Here is a 21546-nt window from a genome sequence, read left to right as displayed (position 1 = left end):
ATTCAAGTAGTCATAAGCCAATGAGTAACACTACTTGATACTAAAAATTGGTAATTCTTAATTGCTACCTTGAGCAAACTTATTATAGTAAATTGCCGATGAAAAGTTTTTTTCTATATAACTTTGACATAATCTTGTATAAAAATGGACTTAAAATTAACAAAAGGGTAGTGTGAAAATACCTGAAAAAACATTACGATAATTCAATATTTGGGAGCCTTTCTTCCCCAGCCACCGAGATTATTCAATAGATCAACCATATAGAAGAAGAATCATGAAAATCAATGAAAGATATCTAAAATGATTTTTCCTTACCTAGACCCGATCAAAATGTTGGGCAATGTTGAAGATTAATCAAATCTTACACATTTTAAATAATTTTTATACCTTTGATGATTATCATAATCATCTCATTTAGTGAAAATTTACCACATTAAGCATGTAAAATTTATATAATTAGCTGCATCACTGAAACAAAGATCGATTTATTTTAGCATCAAGAGAAAACTTTGAAGAAAGGACAATAGAAGGTAAGTATAGTTTCAAAATAAAACGGAGATGAAGAAGAAGATACTTGTAAACACATATGGGTCGGCTTCATCTCCTCTTGCCTTACCTTATTAAGAGTGATAGGCCGATGGCATCAGAAAATATTGCTCGTAACACCCTCAAGTCCAAATTGAAAGGCATTGTTGGTCACTCCTTCGATTTCATAAGCTCCTTAAATTTTAAGTATCATAAGCCCCACGTACATTCTACCATCCCCAAACCCCACTTGTGGGAACCTACCGGGTATGATGTTGCTGTTGTTGTATAGAAGAGAAACCCAGAAATTGGAATGTGTACAGATTTGCATTTTCAATGCTGTATAAAGAACTTGCTTGAGCATCTGCGAAAGAAAAGGGGAAACTGATAGTTATGATTGAACAAAGAGTAGTAGGGTTAAAGAATACAAATGAAGATCAAAAACCAGGGGGAGTTGATATTTAAGACACTTTGAAAAAACTTATTTTAACATAAAGACACAAGTCCTAAATATTATAGAAATTGACACTTTTTATGATGTCAACATTGACTTTTAAAAACAACAAACCTAGGACACAAGTTCTAAAAACTACAGTTTAGTCTCACCTCAACTTTAACCTATAAGTTTTAGAAAATACAATTTAGCCCATCTCTAAAAATATAAATAGCTTATATTTAATTAGAAAAATCACAAATCTTCCAAAACAAACTCGTTTTTCCTTTTTTTGCTATGTTTAGGTGATTTTCCTGTGATTTTTTCGGCTTCCATCAACCCCCACCCCTACACCCTTGGTTTTTAGCCGTTGTTGTCCATCTCCCCCACTATTTTTATCCCTCCATTAATGCTCATAGGCTTTAAAATCACTCCATTTTTTCGAAAGATATTCTAGCTTCATTAGATAGATTCCAACACTTAAGGTGTTCTTGTAAAGTTATAATCTGTTTCATTATTTCGGTGGTCATCGGAAAAGCGATCATTTTGGTTTTTCCAATATTTATACAGAAATCTCGTCAGTAAACGACCACTATAGTCTAGTCAGTCTAGTGTAGTCTAGTGTCGACCAGGTATAGACCACTACTTTAGTCTAGTCGAGATTATCATCCAAGTCTATTATGTCTATTGCAGAATATGTAGTTGTGATCATCACATTGAATCTATTTTTTGGAAAGTATTCCCTGCTCCACTGTTCAAATCCAACATTATGCTCAAGGCAAGCTGTTTTGTCCGAGCATTTATCTTCAAACAAGTCGAAATGATCATTAAACTCTTCCAAGCTGTGCCTTGGCTGCATTGTAGTACACAGTCCATAATGCACTGCATCAAACTTTTCATTGAGATGCCTCATACACAGTCCATAATGCACATGCGAGTAATGCTTTGAAAAGTCGTTGGCTATTCTTATGTGTTTATAGGGATGATGCACAAATCTGGTTCATCCACAATAGACTTAAGCTTCCCGAAGAATAAGCTCCGTGCCGCATCATTCTCCTCGTTCACCATGCAATATGCTATGGGATAGATATGGTTCTGCGTATCTTGTGCGACAACGGACAACAACACCTTCGTATTTGCCAGACAAATGTGTGCCATCAATTACAATAACCTTTCTCATATGTGCATATCCCCCAATGCATGCCCAAACGTTGTGTAGTAGTACATGAACCTGCCAGAAATCCTCATCGATCATGATGGTTTTTATAAAACCAAGATTCAGGCTCTTAAACTTGTAAGAAAAAGTAGGCAACACGACATACCCATGCTTCAGTGTCCCTCGAACTATGTTCTTGGCAATGACACCTCACCTCCAACACTTCCAATGGCTCGATCTGCAGTGTACCGCCCTATAAAAGATCCTCTGGATCTCTCTTGGGCTTGGACCTTTGTTGTCTATATAAAGGTTCAAACAAAGTGTGGCAATGACATTGGCAATGATATTCTTATAGCTACCCCTGACATGTTCAACACCACAAGTGTGTTCACAGATGTACTTGTAGATGCGAACCCTACGGGGTCCTTCATACACAATTGATCGCACTATCCACCGACAAGTAGGAGATACACACGTTACCTTACAGGATATTTACAGGTTGATCGTAGGAAAATTGAAAGACCTCACCGAGGCCTTCTTCAATAACATCTTCAATGTTTTCTTGTCCTTGAATGTTTGCCCAATAAAAAAACTAGTTCCATCCGAGAACGAGTGTCTTGGTTATGACTCGAACTGCCCCTCGGCACCTCCATCACACTCTTCTTCTACAATATTTTTAGGATCTTCCATGTCCATATCCATTGCATGATCATCCATGCCCTCATACCCTATTGAATATCATCGACTGCCGAGGGTGGAGGTGGGGCTGATGTGGAAGTTTCTTCCCCAGACCTTTCAACAACTTTAATTCTTAAAATAGGCCTACATCCATCGGTAGCAACACAAAACATGTAGAATTATATGTGCTTATCATTCTTTATGAATGATGGATGAAATTTTCCCCTCCCATTCATCACGTAGCCACTGACCAAGTTGCTTGAATCGCAATTTAAGTCCCCACTCACCATTACGCTTGCGCTCATGTCGTTATATGAACCGTTCTGATGAAGGGCAATGAACACTGTCTCCCTAGTTACGGATTTCCAGGAGTCTTCTCCCATTCACCCATGAATCCATGACCAACTACATATTTTGCAATAGACATGATTGACCTAGATGATAATCTCGACTAGACTAAGTAGTGGTCTATACCTGGTCGACACCTAGACTAACTAGACTATAGTTTTTGTTTACTATTGAGACCTTCGTACATAAATTGAAAAGACCAGCCTGATCTCTTTTCCAATGACCACCAGAATAATGAAACAAATTATAGCTTTGGAAGAACACCTGGAGTGTTTGAATGTATCTAATGAAGCTAAAAGCTCTTTCAGAAAAGTGGGAGTGATTTTAAAGCTTTATGGGCATAAATGGAGGGATAAAAACAGTCGGGAGGTGGATAACAATGGCTGAAAACAGTGGACAGAGGCGTGAGTTTTCAATGGAAGCCGAAAAATTGCAAAGGAGGGAAAAACAAGCTTGTTTTGAAAGATTTGTGATTTTCTTTTAATTAAATATGAGGTTTTTATATTTTTTGAGATAGGCTAAATTGTATTTTCTAAAATTTATTGCCTGAACTTGAGGTGGGACTAAATTGGATTTTTTAAAACTTGTGTCCGACGTTTAGTCAATGTGATGACATCATTAAAAGTGTCCATTTCTATAATTGTTTAGGACTTGTGTCTTTATGTTAAAATAAGTTTTCAAAGTGTATAAAATATTAACTCCGCCAAGATTCCCACTGGTAAACCTGTAGATGAGGAGATGGCCTAGCATGTGGCAACATCTTCTGGTAGGTCTAAACATGATAGCAACCTAACGTGAAGTAATTAAAACAAAGTAAAGATAGAGATTTAGAGAAGATCCAATTAATGTAATTGAATGAACACACACACACACACACTCGATTGAGCAATTAAAAGAACGAATCTTTCGCAATAAATTTTAAGGGAAGAATTTCTCTTGAAAACTCACCTTAACAAGTCTTCAATGAACAAAGGAATCCATTCCCAAAATACTCTCTGTGGAGTTCATCAACAACATCATCAGAACAAGCTGAATGAAAAAAATACTGGACTTTGACTATTTATGAGAGCTACTTACCCTATTACAATAGTAGCCAGTTGGTCCTTAATTGAAATTGCAGAATCTGACATAAATAAAGGTACATTACGATCGCGACACGAGGAGCGTAATTACATCTTTGTATGACTTCCCTGGCTTTCGTGATAGTGGTTGTGGCTTGTTGATCACATGGCACCTATTTCTTACCCCATTATATCCTATTTACACCAAAAATATACAAGACTAAGACAATTCATTTTCGCTATCTTCAAATTGTCTTGAGTTTCTCTCCTTTGAAATTGTCCACCAAATGCAAGTTGGAATGGACTCCCACCAATCTTCCTCTGCCTCTCTTCTTCCTATTTCATTCCGGTTACACAAAAGTTCTAGAGTTGATCTAGGTAACACCCAAGTCACTCCTAGGATACAGAAGAACATGTGCCACAGATTTGCAGTTGTCCGACAATGTAGAAATAGATGTTCATTGCTTTCTACATCTTTCTCACAAAAGAGACATCTTGAGCATAGCTGTAGACCTCTTCTTTGTAAAGCCTCGTGTTGAGCAAACCTTCCTTGTAACCAGCCAAACAAAAGCAGAAACCTTCGTTGGAATTTTAATCTTCCAAGTAAGTTTCCAAAGCCATGCTCAGATAAACTAATCTTGTTTTTCTCCCAGTAAACTCATCTAACAGTGAAAAACCCTTTACTGCATAAGTTTCACACCGGCTTATCTGGTTCATCAGTAGTCCTGTAAAGGAATTCAACATCTGCAAAAAATCTGCAACTCGCTATTTCCCAATCATTTAGAGTTCTAAACAAGAGGTTCCACCCTAGCTCTGTCCACAACTATGAGATGTTATTATTCTTTTGAAGATTAATAAGGTACAAATCCTAGAATAGGATTCAGAGATTCCTTTGCTCAATCCAGTGATCTTCCCAGAAAGGGGAGAGTGACCCACCTTTATGCTCAAATTTTCACTGCAATGATTCCACATATTTCTAATTGTTCTCCATAGACCGCATCCATATGTAGTCTTCACTTCATTTGTTGTCCAATGATTTATCAAACCATACTTGTGTAATGTATTTCTTCCAAAGAGATCTATCATCATTCCAGAACCTCCAAATCCATTTCTGGAGAGGACTTGGGTTGAGAAGTCTTGAGTTACTTAATCCCCATACCACCTTGTTCCTTGCTAAATGTTACAATATCCCACTTGACTACATTATAACCTTTCTTGTCTTTGTTACCTTGCCACAAGAAGTTCCTTGAGGACAAGAAACAGAGACATCATGTAAGTAAGTACTGATCCAGGACTGAATTTATCAGTGTCAACCTGCCACCATGGGGCAGCTATTAACTCTTCTCCTTTTTGTAAGTTTCTCTTCTTTTGGTATACCACTTGTACGGCCACGTTGGCCTTGTTATTATTAATGAAATCTTTTACTTAATAAAAAAGGACAAAAGTGGGCCAAACCCAAAATTAAGGCATTATACATGAGTAATTCAGTTAATTTTTGACGATATATGTTAGAATTGTGTTGGTTAGACCAAAAGGTTCCAATCTTGTTCAAATTATACGAGGAAAACAAAAATGGAGCAACTTAAACTTGAGGGACCATTTTAGTTGAAACTCGTTGGGATTGTGCATTATCATATGCCTCTGCTGATATTTGTTTATTCTTGGGCTGGTATAACTCCATTAATCATATAATTTTTTTCTCAGAATTTTGTTGATACTGTGGACCCTGATCACATGATTGCAGAAAAAAGGAGTGTATCTTGGAATAGGGAACCGGTAACTAATCGTAGAATACTTCATTATACTTGATTTTTCAAAATAAGCTTTACTAATCATCTCATTCTGCTTCCTCTAAGCCTTTGTTGATGCAGTGTCGTTTGTTCTTCAACGGCTGCGCTGTTAAGGGAACTTTTCTTGTTAATAGAAAGGTATTTCTGCATCTATCATTAAGATACACTATATGTTGTGAAAGAGTTGGTTTTGTTCTTTTGCGGGGTCTAATCTATGTGGAAGGAAATTTCATGTGCCAAATTACTTGGCTAGGAAGTAAAGTTGGAGAGCAAACAAAAATTTGTGGAGGACAATTTTTGTGTTTATTTTCCTTTTCTTATTTTGTGCTTAGAGGCCAAGTTTTGTTACTTGGTGCTCAAGTTTTGTCATCTATAAAAGGATAAACATTCTTCATTGTAAAACCATTCCAAAATTCATAGTTGTTCATTGCACGAATAGAGAGTTGAGAGAACAATTCTCTTATGTGTAATTGGGATCTCTCCCCTTTCTTTGTTAATAATATAAAGGCAAGTGTTCTCTGGTGGATGTAGGATCATTCATATTCAAACTACGTTAAATCTTGTGTCTTTCTCTTATTTTTTTTTTCTTGTTGTATGGAGCGGAGTGTTGGCCAGTTAAGAACTCCCACATCCAAAAAATGAAGGTGACAGAAATGCGGATGTTGCGCTGGATGTGTGGACTGACTAGAGGGGATAGAGTTCGGAATGAGACTATCCGGGAGAAGGTTGGTGTGACTTCAGTGGAGTGCAAGATGCGGGAAGCACGATTGAGATGGTTCGGTCACGTGAAGAGGAGGGGCATGGATGCCCCGGTCCGTAGGTGTGAGAGGCTAGCATTGGATGGTTTTAGGCGGGGTAGGGGTAGGCCGAAGAAGTACTGGGGTGAGGTGATTAGGCGGGACATGGAACAGTTACAGCTCACCGAGGACATGACCTAGATAGGAAGGTCTGGAGGGCGCGAATTTCGGCAGAGGATTAGGGCCAGTTTGGGTCGCTAGTGTAGGGAAGTACTTGGTGGGGGTTTTATTCCTGTTATGATTCCTTGTTCCGTGTTCCATGTTTTATTACGAATCTGTGTGCTTTCCTCTGCTTTCCTCTGTTTTATATTACTTATGGGTGCCGTATTTATGTTATGTAATCTGCTTCTGTGCTTTACTATATGTTTGTGTGGTATCTCGTGCCTTGAGCCGGGGGTCTATCGGAAACAACCTTTCTACTTCACCAGAGGTAGAGGTATGGTCTGCGTACATCTTATCCCCCCCAGACCCCACTAGGTGGGAATACACTGGGTTTGTTGTTGTTGTTGTTGTTGTTGTTTTCGCTAATAATGAGTATTAGAGCATAAGGTTCAGTCTTAGTGTGCTTTGTTGTTGCAGCATAGTCTCCACATCAGAGAGAATTAGTTTGGTTTTCTCTATTTGAAAATACTATCCGTAGTAGAAAAGGAAGAACAAGTAATGATGAGTTCCATGAAGTTTGAAATTGATAGATTTAGTAGGTGCAACAACTTCAATTTCTGTAAGATCCATGTGATGGCGTTACTGCAGAGGAAAGGTCCAATCCAGACTATTGATGGAAAGTACCCGATGGTACGTCAAATTTCAACAAGGAGAAGATTGAAGGCGATGCATTAAGTGTCATCCAACTGTCCCTTGTACCTAACGTGCTTTGTGAAGTGATTATAGGTATTGACATAGGACCAAGCTGCAAGGGCTTCACCGGGATCGGTCGGTGACATTCACGTCGGCGTTTTCACACATTTAAGATAGAGTCAATTACTTTGTTGTAAGACCCTTTAGATGCATTCAATAAACTTGTCATGGACTTACAGACTGTCGGAATTAAAAAGAATGAAGAGGCGCTTGCATGTGTTTTGTTATTTTCATCGACTTCAAAATATTGTTATATTGAGAATTCAATGATGTATAACAAGTAGTCCCATCACTATTGAGAAGGTGTAGTGCATAGGCATTTTGAATGAGACAAAGATGATAAAACTAGTGGTTTTTTGTGAGAGACCGTACTAGCCAACTGGGAAGAAACAAATCAAAACACAGATTGAAGTCTCATGTGAACAAGAAGAATGTAGAGTGTTGGGGTTGTCACAAGAAGGGGCACTTTGAATAAGATTGCCCAACGTTAAAGTCTAAAGAAAAGGCGAGTGCAGTCATTGTTGAACAGGTGCATGATTCGATAATGAATATGTACTTACAACATCATGCAATAGTGGAGTCTGGCGACAAATAGGTGCGAGATTCTGGTTGTACTCTACATATGACATTCTGAAGAGATTGGTTCAACAACTATGAGAAAAGTGGAGGAACCGTGGTAATATGCAATAATGCAACTTGTAAAATAGTTGGCATTGGCTTAGTTCAGGTTCGCTGCCATGATGGAATCCTGAGGACTACTACAAAAGTCTGTCAGGTTCATGATCCAAAAAAGAATTTGATCTCCTTGAGTACTCTAGATAAACAAAACTACAAGTACATGAGCGAAGGAGGAACTATAAAGGTGACTAAAGTTTCTTCAGTCATACTGAACGCCAAGCTACAGGATGGCCTCTACACACTGGTAGGAGGCACCATTGTTGGCTCTGTTAATGGATCTACAGGTGCAATTATCAATTGATGACAAAGCAAGATTATGACATATGAGACTGAGCCATATTAGCGCCCGGGGATTGGAGATGCTGAGAAGCCAAACCCCGGGGATTGGAGATGCTGAGAAGCCAAACCCTTTTGAATGGTGAGAAGATCAACACACTTGAATTTTGTGAGCACTGCGTCCTTGGGAGGCAAAGGAAGGTCAGCTTCAGCACTGCAAGCATAAGACGGAGGGGTGCTAGCGCCCGGGGATTGGAGATGCTGAGAAGCCAAAACCTTTTGAATGGTGAGAAAACACACTTGAATTTTGTGAGAATTGTGTCCTAGGGAGGCAAAAGAAGGTCTGCTTCAGCATTGCAAGCATAAGACGGAGGGGTGCTAGACTACCTCCATTCAAATTTATGGGGTCCCTCTAAAGTTACATCCAAGGGTGGAAAGAGGTATCTTCTCACATTTATTGATGATTTTTCACAAAAGGTTTTGGTGCATTTCTTGAAGGCAAAAAGTGATGCTTTTGAAGTATCTAAAAAGTGGAAGATATTGGTTGAGAATTAATTTGGAGCAGAGAATAAAGTATTTTCGCATAAACAATGATTTGGAGTTTTTGCAGTGAAGAGTTTAATGATTTCTGCAAGGTTCATGGAATCTCAAGGCATAAGATGATCAAGCACACACCACAACAGAATGGAGTTGCCGAGAGAATGAACAGAACTCTTCTTGAAAAGTCTTGTGTTCACAAAATGTCCAAAGTGTCAACGATTGCCTTTAAGACTCCGAATGAGGTATGGTCAGGTAAACCCTCTAACTATTGTGCTAGGAAGGCCATATTCTTAGGGTATGTGGATGGAGTAAGTGTTTGCCTTTGCTTAAATTTATAGTTACGAGAGACGTTATCTTTGACGAGTCCTCTATACTTGATCCTCGTAAAGTTTCTATGGAGTTATCAGGAAACAAGAACTACGAGCAAGTGGAGCTACTAGTGTCCGGTGGAGCTTACCTAGGTGAAGTATCAAGAGACTCAAGTTGATGAGTCAAAAGATGCAATCTTGAAGAATTTGCTATCAATCAACCATACACAATTGCGAAGGGAAGGGAGAAAAAGTAGATACGAAAACCAAAACGCTTTATAGAGAAAGCAAATCTAATTGCATATGCGTTCGTAGCTGCAGAAGAATAGATTAGGGATTTTGAGCCCTCTTCGCATATTGAAGCAACTTCTTGCATGGATGCTGCACAATGGTGTTTAACCATGATGGAAGAGTTTGAGTCTCTCCACAAGAAACAAGAATCAAACATGACTCTTAGTTGGAAGGCCAAAGGGAAAGAGGACAGTTGGATGCACATGGATCTACAGAAATAAAGAGTGAATTCTAGAAGTGGAAAATGCTAGGTTCAAGGCGAGATTGGTTGCAAAGGGTTTAAGTTAGAAGGAGGGAATTGACTACAATGAGATTTTCTCTCTAGTCGTGAAACAAAGCTCAATTCAAGTGCTATTAGCATTGGTTGCACAATTTGACTTGGAGCTTCAACAACTTGATGTCAAAACTGCTTTCATACATAGTGATCTAAAAGAGACAATTTATAGGGATCATCCTAAAGGTTTCCTATCTGAGGTAAATGTAGATCATGTTAGCCAATTAAAGAAGTCTTTGGATGGTTTGAATCAATTCCCTAGACAGTGGTACAATAGGCTTGATCTATTCATGACTACACATGGATTCTCAAGGAGTGCATTTGATATCTATGTGTATCACAAGAAGATGTCTGGTAACTCAATGATTTATTTACTGTTGTATGTTGATGATATGCTTATTGTTGCTAACAACATCACAGAGATAGATGCTTTGAAGAAACTGTTGAGCAAAGAATTTGACATGATGGATTTGGGAGCTGGAAAGAAAATCCTTGGAATGGAGATTTCAAGAGGAGATGGTGTTGTACATCTTTCTCAGAAGAGGTACATCGAAAAAGTTCTTGAGAGATTCAATTTGCATATGAGCAAGCCTGTAAGTAGATTGTTAACTCCTTATTTTACACATTCAAAGTTACAAATGCCTCAGTTTGAGGATGAGGTGCAACACACGTCAAAAGTTCCTTATGCTAGCACAGTTGGTAGCATTATATATGCTATGTTACGCACACGTCCAAATTGTCGATTGTCGTGAGACGGAATATATGGCAACAACAGAGGCAGTGAAATAAGCTATCTGGTTGATAGGTTTGGTGGAAGAAGCTATTTGGTTGAAAGGTTTGGTGGAATCAAATCTAAAATGTGATAGTCAAAGTGCTATTCATTTGATTAAAAATCAAAGATTTCATGAGCACACCAAACACATTGATGTCAAATTCCATTTCATTCGTGATGTCGTTGAAGGGGGAACTATCAAGGTCGTGAAGGTTGTCACAGACGATAACACTGCAGACATGTTGACCAAGATAGTTCCGCTCGCCAATTTTGCACACTGCAATGACTTGGCGGGAGTACGCATCAACTGATGCAACTCTGAGAGAACTACTGCTAGGTGGAGCTAGTTTGTCAACAAACTATTGATTCTTCTTGTTTCTTACAACGGGTTGCCCAGTTCATATGCATGCTCGAAAACGCAAACCAAGATGGAGATTGAAAGAGTTGGTTTTGTTTTTTTGTGGGGTCTAATCCATGTGGAAGAAAATTCCATGTATCAAATTACTTGGTTAGGAAGTAAACTTGGAGAGCAAGTAAAAATTTGTGGAGGACAATTTTTTTATTTATTTTTCTTTTCTTATTTTGTGTTTAGAGGCTAAGTTTTGTTACTTGGTGCCTAATTTTTGTCATCTATAAAAGGATGAACATTCTTCATTGTAAAACCATTCCAAAATTCATAGTTATCCATTGCAAGAGTAGAGAGTTGGGAGAGCAATTCTCTTACGCATAATTATGATCTCTTCCCTTTCTTTGTTAGTAAAATATAAAGACAGTTGTTCTCCTGTGGACGTAGGATCATTCGGATTCGAACCACGCTAAATCTTGTGTCTTTGTCTTGTTCTTTATTTCACGTTCCCGCTAACATGTTTTAATCCTATATCCGGTCATTTTCTTTTTAACTTTTTCGTATCACACAAGTCCTAGGAAGGAATGTCTTGGAGTAACGGGTAAAGTTGTTGTCATGTGACCGAGACGTCACGGGTTCAAGCCTTGGAAACAACCTCTGGTGCATACAATAGATCCTTGTGGTCGGGCCCTTCTCTGAACCCTATGCAAAGCGGGAGCTTTAGTGCATCGGGCTGCCCGTATCACAATAAGTCCTAGATCCTGCAGCAATAAAACGAAGGATGTTTGGTATATGAAGATTCCCATGTATGCCTTTGCCTTTTGAGTATTTCATTTGTTTGAAGAATCAGAGGAAAAGAGGAAAACCTGATTGATGTACCACAAGCTCTTCTCTATTTTACTCTTATTTCCTCGCGGCATCAAGTTTAAACTAATTCCAAAATCTAAAAAGCAATCTTAAAGAAGGAAGAAATTATACTTGAAAAGATGTCCAAGAAAGTTAGAGGTTGAGTTTTAATGAGAGGTTGTCTTACTTTAAACTTTCCATCATCTCTTAAGAGTAGCATTTGATTGAAAAGGTTGCATCGCTGTATTTTTTTGGGTAACTATCATAGATGTATTTTATTATTGAACCATGAAGTGATAAACTATTGAAGAATGATATGGGTTGGTAATTAGCCACACAGTTGTGCAACTGCATGTGTTTTGGCCTATCACCGATTGGACTATATGTGGTATGTTTCGACTTCTATTGAGTTGCTTTTTTTGTTTTTCAAAAAAAAAAAAATTCATTTGATGCTGCTATTTTCTTTCGAATACTTTGACCATGTATTTATCTGAGCAGTTTCTGCATTTATCAGAATAGATATTTAAAATTTTCACCATTTCATTTCATTACTAACACCTCTTTTGGGAGTGCATTATGCTAAAGATATAAGTGCTTTATCAGGAATTATATGCGTTTGGAAGAAAATGTTTTATATTGATTTTAGGTTGTAAACTTTGCGTTAATAACCACACTTTTGAGCCCAATCAAATTAGGAGTTATTCAATTTGTCTTAAGGCCTAAAATTTAGGCACCACTTCAAAAGATTATTCATTCAGGATCAAATTAAACTAATTTAACTGGAAACGGGAGGGCTCATTATCCATCAAGTTCTGAACCATGTGCTAGTGGTCCTCGAGTTTACTTAGTTATTAGAAAAAGGAAATAAAAGAACTAATAGACTTCCACTTAAAGTTCGTTCTGTAAAATGGGAATAAAGTTACTGCAGAATATACGTGCGGTTGATTCTTTGTGGAGTATTTTGCTTCTTCTTCTTCTTCTTATTTCTTTTTTTGTATAACCCATTTTGCTGGCTAATTAAAAGTAGGTCGGCATTGTGTTTAGAAGTTTTCAGGCAGTCTTTCAAAAGGAGTACTTTTGATAGTCTTTTGACAGCACTAGTTAAAATAATACTTCTAGAGAAGCTACAGCGCTATTAGTTCTTCATCCAGTTGTCCTCTAGCTAGAAGCTTATCCTTCAAAGCAGCTCACGTAATTTACCTTGTTTAATTGAAGAATCACATTTGACTTGTTCATCTTCTATTGCAATTCCATCTTTGACCAGTTATTATAATATATATATATATATATATATATATATATATTGTGTTCTGTTTTTTTTTAGAACCACCGATGGTGTGGGGTTAGGGATTTACCCGACCCTTTATATTCTCCAAAAAATCAAGTACATGGAGGAGGATGTAGACCTTTGCCTCCAGGATAATATGAAAAATGAGAGAACTCATTCTTAGATACATCTGAGCACAAAAATTAAGGTGGTTAATGCTGGATCTTCCTAGCATAAGAGTAGAGGGTTGGGTGGTGAGTAGTTATACTAATACTACTATACATAAAAATTATTACAATCATTAATAACAAAATGATTCTTCTTATCAGTGATTCTGAAATATGGGATTCCTTCCATATCAAGCCTCACCATGCTCTTTATCTTTTCCAGCAAGGAGTTCATCCCATGATAGATGATTAGCTTCTTTGAGTCTTCTCCAATGTTGGCCAAGTGATCAGCTAAAATAATATTGCGTTCTTTGTGTTGGAACTTTAACATGCCAGCTAAAATGAAAATCCCTGGCACCTTTTTGATATTGTTATGTGAAAACTTTATCCCCTCGTTACTTGGTTTTTGTGTTGCTATTTAGTCTTCAATAATTGCCTCACTTTTTCATCATTCTCTTAGATTGGATCAGGAAAAATTCAAGTTAGACCCTCAATGGTGAAGGTTGAGACAGACCCAATAATTTCAAGTATACCAACTTTTAACTCATTGGAGATAGTTTCAATCAGGTATGCTCTTTATCTTCAATCAGGTATCCTCTTTATCTCCTGAAAATTGAGTATAATACTTGTTGCGAAGTAGTTCCAAAGGATATGTTTTGTATTTGGAAACTGAAAAAGTTGTTATCTTTTGGATACGTCGCTGACTATTATATTTTGCATGTGTGTGTCATATTCCTCTATGTAAACTTTAATTTTGCCTTGACCATTTAAAAATCCTCCATTCAGCATTAATCTTCATTAACTCGAGTCCCCTTTTTAAAAAACCCTCTGAAAGTTGATCCTAAAATTATCTTAGAAAATATTATGCTTCCCCATTCAATAATTTTCCCAATGTACTTCTCTCTTGTTTTTTATTTGAGTGTGTTGTATTTCTGTATGTTTTATATATTAAAATAATTCAATAGAGGTCTTTCACTTGATCCCCCGCCCCCTCCGCCGTCCCCTTTCTGATTCCCGCTCTCTGCAACAACATACCCAATGTATTCCCACAAAGTGGAGTCTGAGGAGGGTAAAGTGTACGCAGTTCGTACCGCTACCTTAGATGAAGTAGAGAGATTGTTTTCGATAGACCCGCGGCTCATGACAAATAACAGTTTGACAAGCAGCAAACATACAATAAACAACAAAATGGGGTAACACACCACTAGATAATAAAAGAAACAAGACGCCCTCAGAGTAATACTATGAACTATCCATTCGAAATGGCAAACATTAGCTAAACACCACGAATAAGAAACTACAAGCCACGTGCATAACACTATGATTACAGGTACATCGACAAACAAAGCACTCCTCCCTACTAGTAAGGACGCACTCCTACCCACTAACCCTCTATCCTAATTTGCGTCTTCCACACCTTCCTATGAAGGGTCATGTCACTAAACCTACTCTCTAAATACTCTGTCTTGGTGCTACTCAACTAAGCCCTATAGACTCTAGGGTTTGTCTCCAAACCTCCAACTTCTCATTAACTCCTCCGCCGTCTTGTTATTAAGCACTACATCATTAACAAATAACATACACCAACGCATCTCTCCTAGAATATGTTGTGTCAATACATCCATAACCTGATTCCCGCTCTCTCTGAATATAAAAATGTGAACTCCTAATTCGTTATTTCTTCTTCTCTTTACTTGCCCAAAAAAAAAATTCATTTTTTCAACTCTCCCTAGATTTGGGAAGCGTATCTTTTGAGGCTAAGATTGAAGAAAACCTTGTATGGAGTGAATTAATTACCTAGAGCTTGGTTTAATAGATTCTCCAAAGCGATGATTTCTTTCAGTTACCAACAAAACACAGGATTGCCTTAATCAGATCACGAAAGGAAATTCATGGATACATGGCCTATTCGAGTGTAGCTTGATAGTGTGGTGGAGAGGTGGAGCACCTTGATCCGATTTCAAATTTAAATTTTAAGCATTATAATTTTATTTTTTTCAATCTCTTTTAATAAAAATCATAGATCTATAACTCAGTGGGGATAGAGAGAAAGAACAATGATGCTTCCACACTTAGAGTTAGCCTTATATACCTTATTTGCTCCTAGTTACAAAAGGGAGATTAATAGTTTAAAGAAGAATCTTCTGTAATCGTTCTTGAACCTTGGTTTGTGGTTTTCCTTGAACCCTTGTTGTTAGAGTTTGAGGAGAGGAGAGGAGAGGAATTTAATTTGTCCAAATATTGTCAAAAAATGGGTCTAGAACGTATGTGACTCTTAAATGATGAATAAGCAACATTTGGCGTGTTTTTGCACTATCTACAAAACGGGGCGCCTAGCTAGCTACCCTACGGTAGGCCATTTTTCTTGAAATTTTATTTTTTGTTGGATATTCTTTCCAAAGTTGCTTCTATGGGGACTCCTAGACCAGTGCGCGACGGTTGTGATATTGATGTCAACACATGATTTGTTTCTTCTTGTATCCCCCTAACTATTTATGTACCTTGAACTAGATCCGAGTCAAAACTTAGCTTGCATTGTCAGGTGTTTCACCCACCTGCCCAATTATTAACTTAGTCCATTTTGACTCGTCCAATTCAGCCCACTTAAAAGTTGGGTGGATATGTAAACCAAATTGAACCATGAGAAATCTTGTCAATTTTTTAGAACTTTTTCGTATGTTATATAGCCACAAGGGTTGGGATATGACCCACTATTTAGAACCTTTGAGTGAGTTACTGACTTGCCCATTTATTGGTTCAACCCTTCTTGACCCACCTAAATCATCCAAACTTTGCCATGTGCCATTGCTACTCTGCACGGCGAACATTCTAATTTCAATTATATCAGTAGAAACAGAAGCCCCCAAGCATGTTTCACCTCTGGTTAGTTTTGATTTTTTTTGGGATAGGGAGGTGAGGCGGGGGTGTTCGTGAACCATATTTGGTTTCTTCTCCTAGATGTAAGTGTTGACTCCATATATACAAAACATAAGCAGCCTTAAGTGCCCTAACCAGTCTACTCTGACCAGGTTTCGTGAAACTTTGAGATCATTGGTTTTCTTGAGAATCGCGGGTTCAAAGAGCCTAATCAGGTCCCCTCGCCATACGTTGTTGATAATAAGAGGTTAAGTAGTTACCGGTGGTTTTGAATTTAGGTTAGTTAAATTACCACAAAGTGGTATCAGAGCCTAGGTTCGCTGGACTTATGAGTTATGAGCAATGTCTAGTAGAGTCTTATGAGTTGGTAATGTCTGGTACAGTCATATGAATTGGTAGGGATGCATTTGTACTAACCTTCTAAAGGCTACATGGCTTCTTCGTAAATTCCTTTCACGGGAACAAAGTTGGAAAACGACACTCTTGTTATCAATTTTTAGTGGCTCAGGGCGAGATGTGTGCTAAACTTAAGAGGACTTTTGGTATTTTTACTCATTTCTTAACATTGACATTCTACGTGCATTTAACTCCCTAATTCTTAGGTTTTCTCTCTTTAAGGCATAGACCAAATCAAGCATGCCTGTCCAAGAATTTAATATCTCTGCTGAGCTATGGAGGAGTCCAGAAAGAATTCTTTATGGAGATTTTGGAAAGTGCTTTGGAAGAGACGAAACAAGTGTACTTGAGGAAACGTGGAGCTCTAAAAGGTAATAGAAGAATCAGATACTCCTATTGCGTTTATCTTCTTATTTTGACAAGTCTTGTAACATAACCATGGAATCACCCATACTGCCAATTTATATTCTTCAGTGTTCTTTTGTTGTAATATGGTTACTCCTTCAGTCATAGGAAGGTAGGGATGAATGAGTGTCCAACTATTTCTGTTACTATTTCTCATTTAATATGTGTCTGTCAGAACGTTTTTGCTGAGTCATTTCTTCAACTCTTCAAATAGTTGCTATCAACTATAGAGAAATGGATGATGATTGTCTAGCAGCAAGGATGATATCGTCTGGGATACCTCTCAATGAACCTCATCTCCATGCTCGCTTGTCTAGGCTTGCAAAGCTTGAAAGAACTAAGCTTAGAGGAGGAAAACTTCCTCTTTGTGACAGTTTTTATCTTATGGGAACAGCTGATCCCACTGGTGTACTGGAAAGCAATGAAGTCTCTGTTATTCTGTAAGTAGACTGAAAATCATTCTCTGGACAGGCGTTTGGAGCTTCTATATGTTTTTATATTTTGTGTTTGACAGAGAATGAAATGTACTTGCCAATGGAAACTGTACGGATGTTTCCAATTTGGGGAAGTGGTTGTTTGGACTTGAAGCCATGGCCTATTGCCCCACCCCACCACCACCACCACACACACACCCCACCACTGTAGAAATTAATGGAAAAAAATATTATGACAGGTGGCTAAACTAGATATCACAAGAAATACGAGGTGTGGCTCAACAGTTCCTTGACAATGAATAGGGCTCTAAGGAAGTTATGATTGTTGTGAGAACATAAGTTCGTACTTCACCTACATATATGGGGGTTTTGTTGCTTCCATCCATGACTTTTTTTCTGTCTGCCTCTATCTTTTAAACACTATCTTTTTGGCATAACGTGTAGCAACTTAAATTCTTTATAATTGTAAGTTTAACAATGATGACTGAGGAGAGATGCTGAAAATGACATTTACCATTGTTGTGAACTTTCATTAAGCTAAGGTTTTCTTCCAAAGAGAATTTAAGCTTTGAAACAAGATAGTTAGTTTAGATTCTGATCTTATATGCTTATTTTAATATTCTCATTTTATGCAGAATATCTCAGCTTCTGATCCCTTTTTGCAATTGTGCACCGGAAATGCAGAGGTTATGGCCAAGTATCTGGGTGTGTTTTGGTCTATAGAAATCCTGGTCTTCACTTTGGAGATGTACATGTGACGAAAGCGCGATATGTGGAAGAGCTTGCAGATATTGTTGGTGATGCCAAATATGGTATATTTTTTTCCACTAAAGGTCCAAGGTCAGCTGCTACTGAGATTGCCAAGGGTGACTTGATGGTGATATGTATTGGATTTCCATGAACCGAAAGGTTGGTTTTCAGTTCGCGTTTCTCAGAGTTACTTTCTGGAAGGAAGGGAGCTTACTTATTGTTAAATCCCACATTGTCTGGAATTCAAAAATGGGTTTCCTTTTATGGTCTTGGTGATCATGAGGTAGCTTTTTGGTTAGGTTATGTCCAATGTCCATTTTTTATGATGATATTAGAATCAGGCTCTTCCCAGTTCCTGGTTTACTAGATGTTGAGCTCCCATATTGTATTGTCTCTGCTCTAGAGATATCTAATCCTGGGCATGGCGGTGGGGCACATGTTGAGTCCCACATTGGTGTGGCCTGTGGGACGTACAATTTGGTTTCTTGTTATTGTCTTAGGCAATCTTCATCGCATGAGCTCATTTTTGGGGTTGAGTTACGCCCAAGGTCCCCATGCTATATATATATATATATATAGTTACGCCCAAGGTCCATTTTCTTATCATGGTATCAGAATCAAGGTTTATCTCAATTTTTTGGTTTATCCGATGCTGGGTCCCCATGCTATATGTTCACCTTCTAGATGTCAGTTGGTTGTTGGAGATGAAAAATGGGTCTCTTTATACAGTCTTGGGCGATCCACCCTGCGTGAGCTAGCTTTTGGGGTTGAGTTAGGCTCAAGATTCATTTCTTACCACTTATATTTATTTCATTCTGGGTACTGGTTGTTTACAAGAATTTCTGACTACCTGTCTTGGAGGAATATGGTTTTACAATATTTGGTTTTTACGTTTCAGCTAGTAGATTCTTATACAACAAGTAAACCATGGACTCGCATGCACTCAACTCCGAAGGCAGTCAGCAAGAAGCCAAGTGAATTTTCAGTTGATGAATTGGAATATGAACTTTTTAGGCAATTTCTGGAAGCTAAAGCTAAAGGGTATGCTTATAAGTTTACATATTTTATTCTGGTATTTAATTCAAAGAGTGTAGCAATCTAAACACCATCGTTATTTCTGGAATACTTTTGACATGTCATCCGCTTCAGAGCAATGCTTTGACAGGAAAAGGAATGGTTTTTGACGTTCAGTGAGCTGACATTTTTTCTAGATATATTCTCCGGGATTGGAGAAACTATCTTGGCGGTCGATAATGGGAACTGAGAAAAGTACAAGACCAGTAATACTACCTCCTAGATGGCCTGCTGAATATGCAATGTTATTGTCAATTGCTCATCCTTTAACACAAAATTCTGGTTGAATTTGAATATTTTAACAATCTTGTATTAGTGATACTTCATAGCTAACACGTTCATTTATTACTTGTTCAAATTTGTTTATAGCCTTTCTTCGTCCTATTTCCTGATGTAGTCTCTTTCTGCTGTTTTAGTGCCAATATGTCTATGGCAGCTGATAGCTGGCTGGCATTTATGGATCGTCTTCTGATGTTGCGAGGTGATGATGTGGATGAGATGCATAGCTTGAAAGGAAAGATGCTTCACCTGGTTGATATCTACTATGATGCATTAGATGCACCTAAAAGCGGGAAGAAGGTTAGTTTTAACTTAATTCTGCCCTCGACTTGGTGCCTGTATTTATTTATCTGTTTCTCCAACTCTTCTATTATGATACCTCATAATGTTTATGTTTAAACGAACACTATTACTAGCCACCAACCTTCCTTTCAGCTTGAATGCAGAGTTACTTACACAATGCATGTTATTCTGGCAAGACAGGTTAGCATCCCTCATGATTTGAAGGCAAACAAGTTCCCGCACTATATGGAAAAGGGGAACCCCTTCAGCTATCATTCGACTTCTATTCTGGGTCAGATTTATGATCACGTTGACTCATTTCCAGATGAAGATTTCTGTGTAACAGGTTCCCCTGTTGCATGCATAATATTGGCTTGTGTTTCCAATCGTTTTTTATAGTTTTAGAAGCTCCATTGTTGCATAGTTGTTTGGGCTTATCTTTTCTGGGAGACTATAGTTTGTGTTCTCTTTGTGCTTCATGAAACACAAGCTAACAAATGAATTGATGGATGAGGTTATATTATTTAATATTTGATAGGAAATAACAAGTGAATCACTAGCAGTTCAGTGATCATTGTGTTACTTCTTTGTTATGTGTAGAGATCTATAAACTGCCTTGCTTTGAGGTTGAAATCCCTCCAACATGCATGGAATTGTGGAGAGGAAGATACGAGGAGTACAAAAAGGATATGACAAGGGCCATGAGTTCAGGTTCAGAACTTAGAATCACCTCTTGCAATGAAGTTATAAAGAAGTACAAGACGGTTAGTTCTTATTCTTCTACGGTCCTCCTTCATTTTTTCTTTTTATCTTGCAACCCTTAACTTCTCTTTTAATTCGAGTGTCTCTTGGAAACCTCTCTACCACACAAAGGTCTCTCAGTTGATTTTCTTTCAATGCAGTTGCTCTATGGTGCTGTGGAGTTTGAACAAACTGTAAGCAAGACCGAAGACGTTTTCAACGAGGCGCTTGCAATATATCATGTAACATATGACCATGCGAGGACCACATGCTGCATAGAAAAATGTGGTTTTGCTTGGAAAGTTGCGGGTTCTGCTCTTTGCAGGATCCATGCCATTTATAGCAAGGAAAAAGGGCTACCCATTTTGCCATCTATTCTGCAGGAAATATTGTAGATGTTATGTATATGTCGATGCCATATAGCAAAATGGGAAATAAAAGGAGTGCACTTAATATTAGTATATAGCAAAATGGAAAATAAATGGAGTGCACTTAATAATAATTTATTGTTTTTATTATCCTACTTTATAAAGTGGACATAATGCACAACTTGAAATTAGGCTATAAATAGCCATGTATTCATATACAAAATTGATATAGAGTGAAAGATTACAAACTATATTTCTTTACTCAAGTTCTGTTTAAGTTCTTTACTTACTATATTTCATAACACGTTATCAGCACGATGCTCTAACCAATTGAGTACATCCTTGATATGGTAAGAAACTGATTTAGTCGTAAGGCTCGTTTTATTAAGAAATTACATTTATTATTGAAATATGGTGATAAAAAGTTAAGCAAATGGGCAATTACATCACATCACCTGCATATATATGGCCATTACTGTTGCTCATTTGATTTCAATTTTAAAAGAAAGAAAAAGTTGATGCTAATTCATGC

General features: G+C 37.8%; 1 protein-coding gene across 1 annotated transcript in view; it reads left to right on the top strand.

Moving 5' to 3' along the window:
* Nucleotides 1-21276, top strand: part of LOC107877592 (probable RNA-dependent RNA polymerase 5) — a 35776-nt gene extending 14500 nt beyond the window's left edge. Inside the window, 12 exon segments of the mRNA XM_047393439.1 lie at nt 5897-5977; nt 6058-6129; nt 13869-13975; nt 16904-17052; nt 17301-17526; nt 18205-18389; nt 18392-18429; nt 19169-19311; nt 19761-19923; nt 20107-20251; nt 20506-20669; nt 20808-21276. Coding sequence (XP_047249395.1) covers nt 5897-5977; nt 6058-6129; nt 13869-13975; nt 16904-17052; nt 17301-17526; nt 18205-18389; nt 18392-18429; nt 19169-19311; nt 19761-19923; nt 20107-20251; nt 20506-20669; nt 20808-21041 — 1707 coding nt within the window. The 3' untranslated portion in view covers nt 21042-21276.
* Nucleotides 21277-21546: the final 270 nt, after the last annotated feature.

The sequence above is a fragment of the Capsicum annuum genome, chromosome 7, assembly GCF_002878395.1.
Source record: "Capsicum annuum cultivar UCD-10X-F1 chromosome 7, UCD10Xv1.1, whole genome shotgun sequence".
NCBI lineage: Eukaryota > Viridiplantae > Streptophyta > Magnoliopsida > Solanales > Solanaceae > Capsicum > Capsicum annuum.
This window is presented reverse-complemented; position numbering and strand designations above follow the sequence as displayed.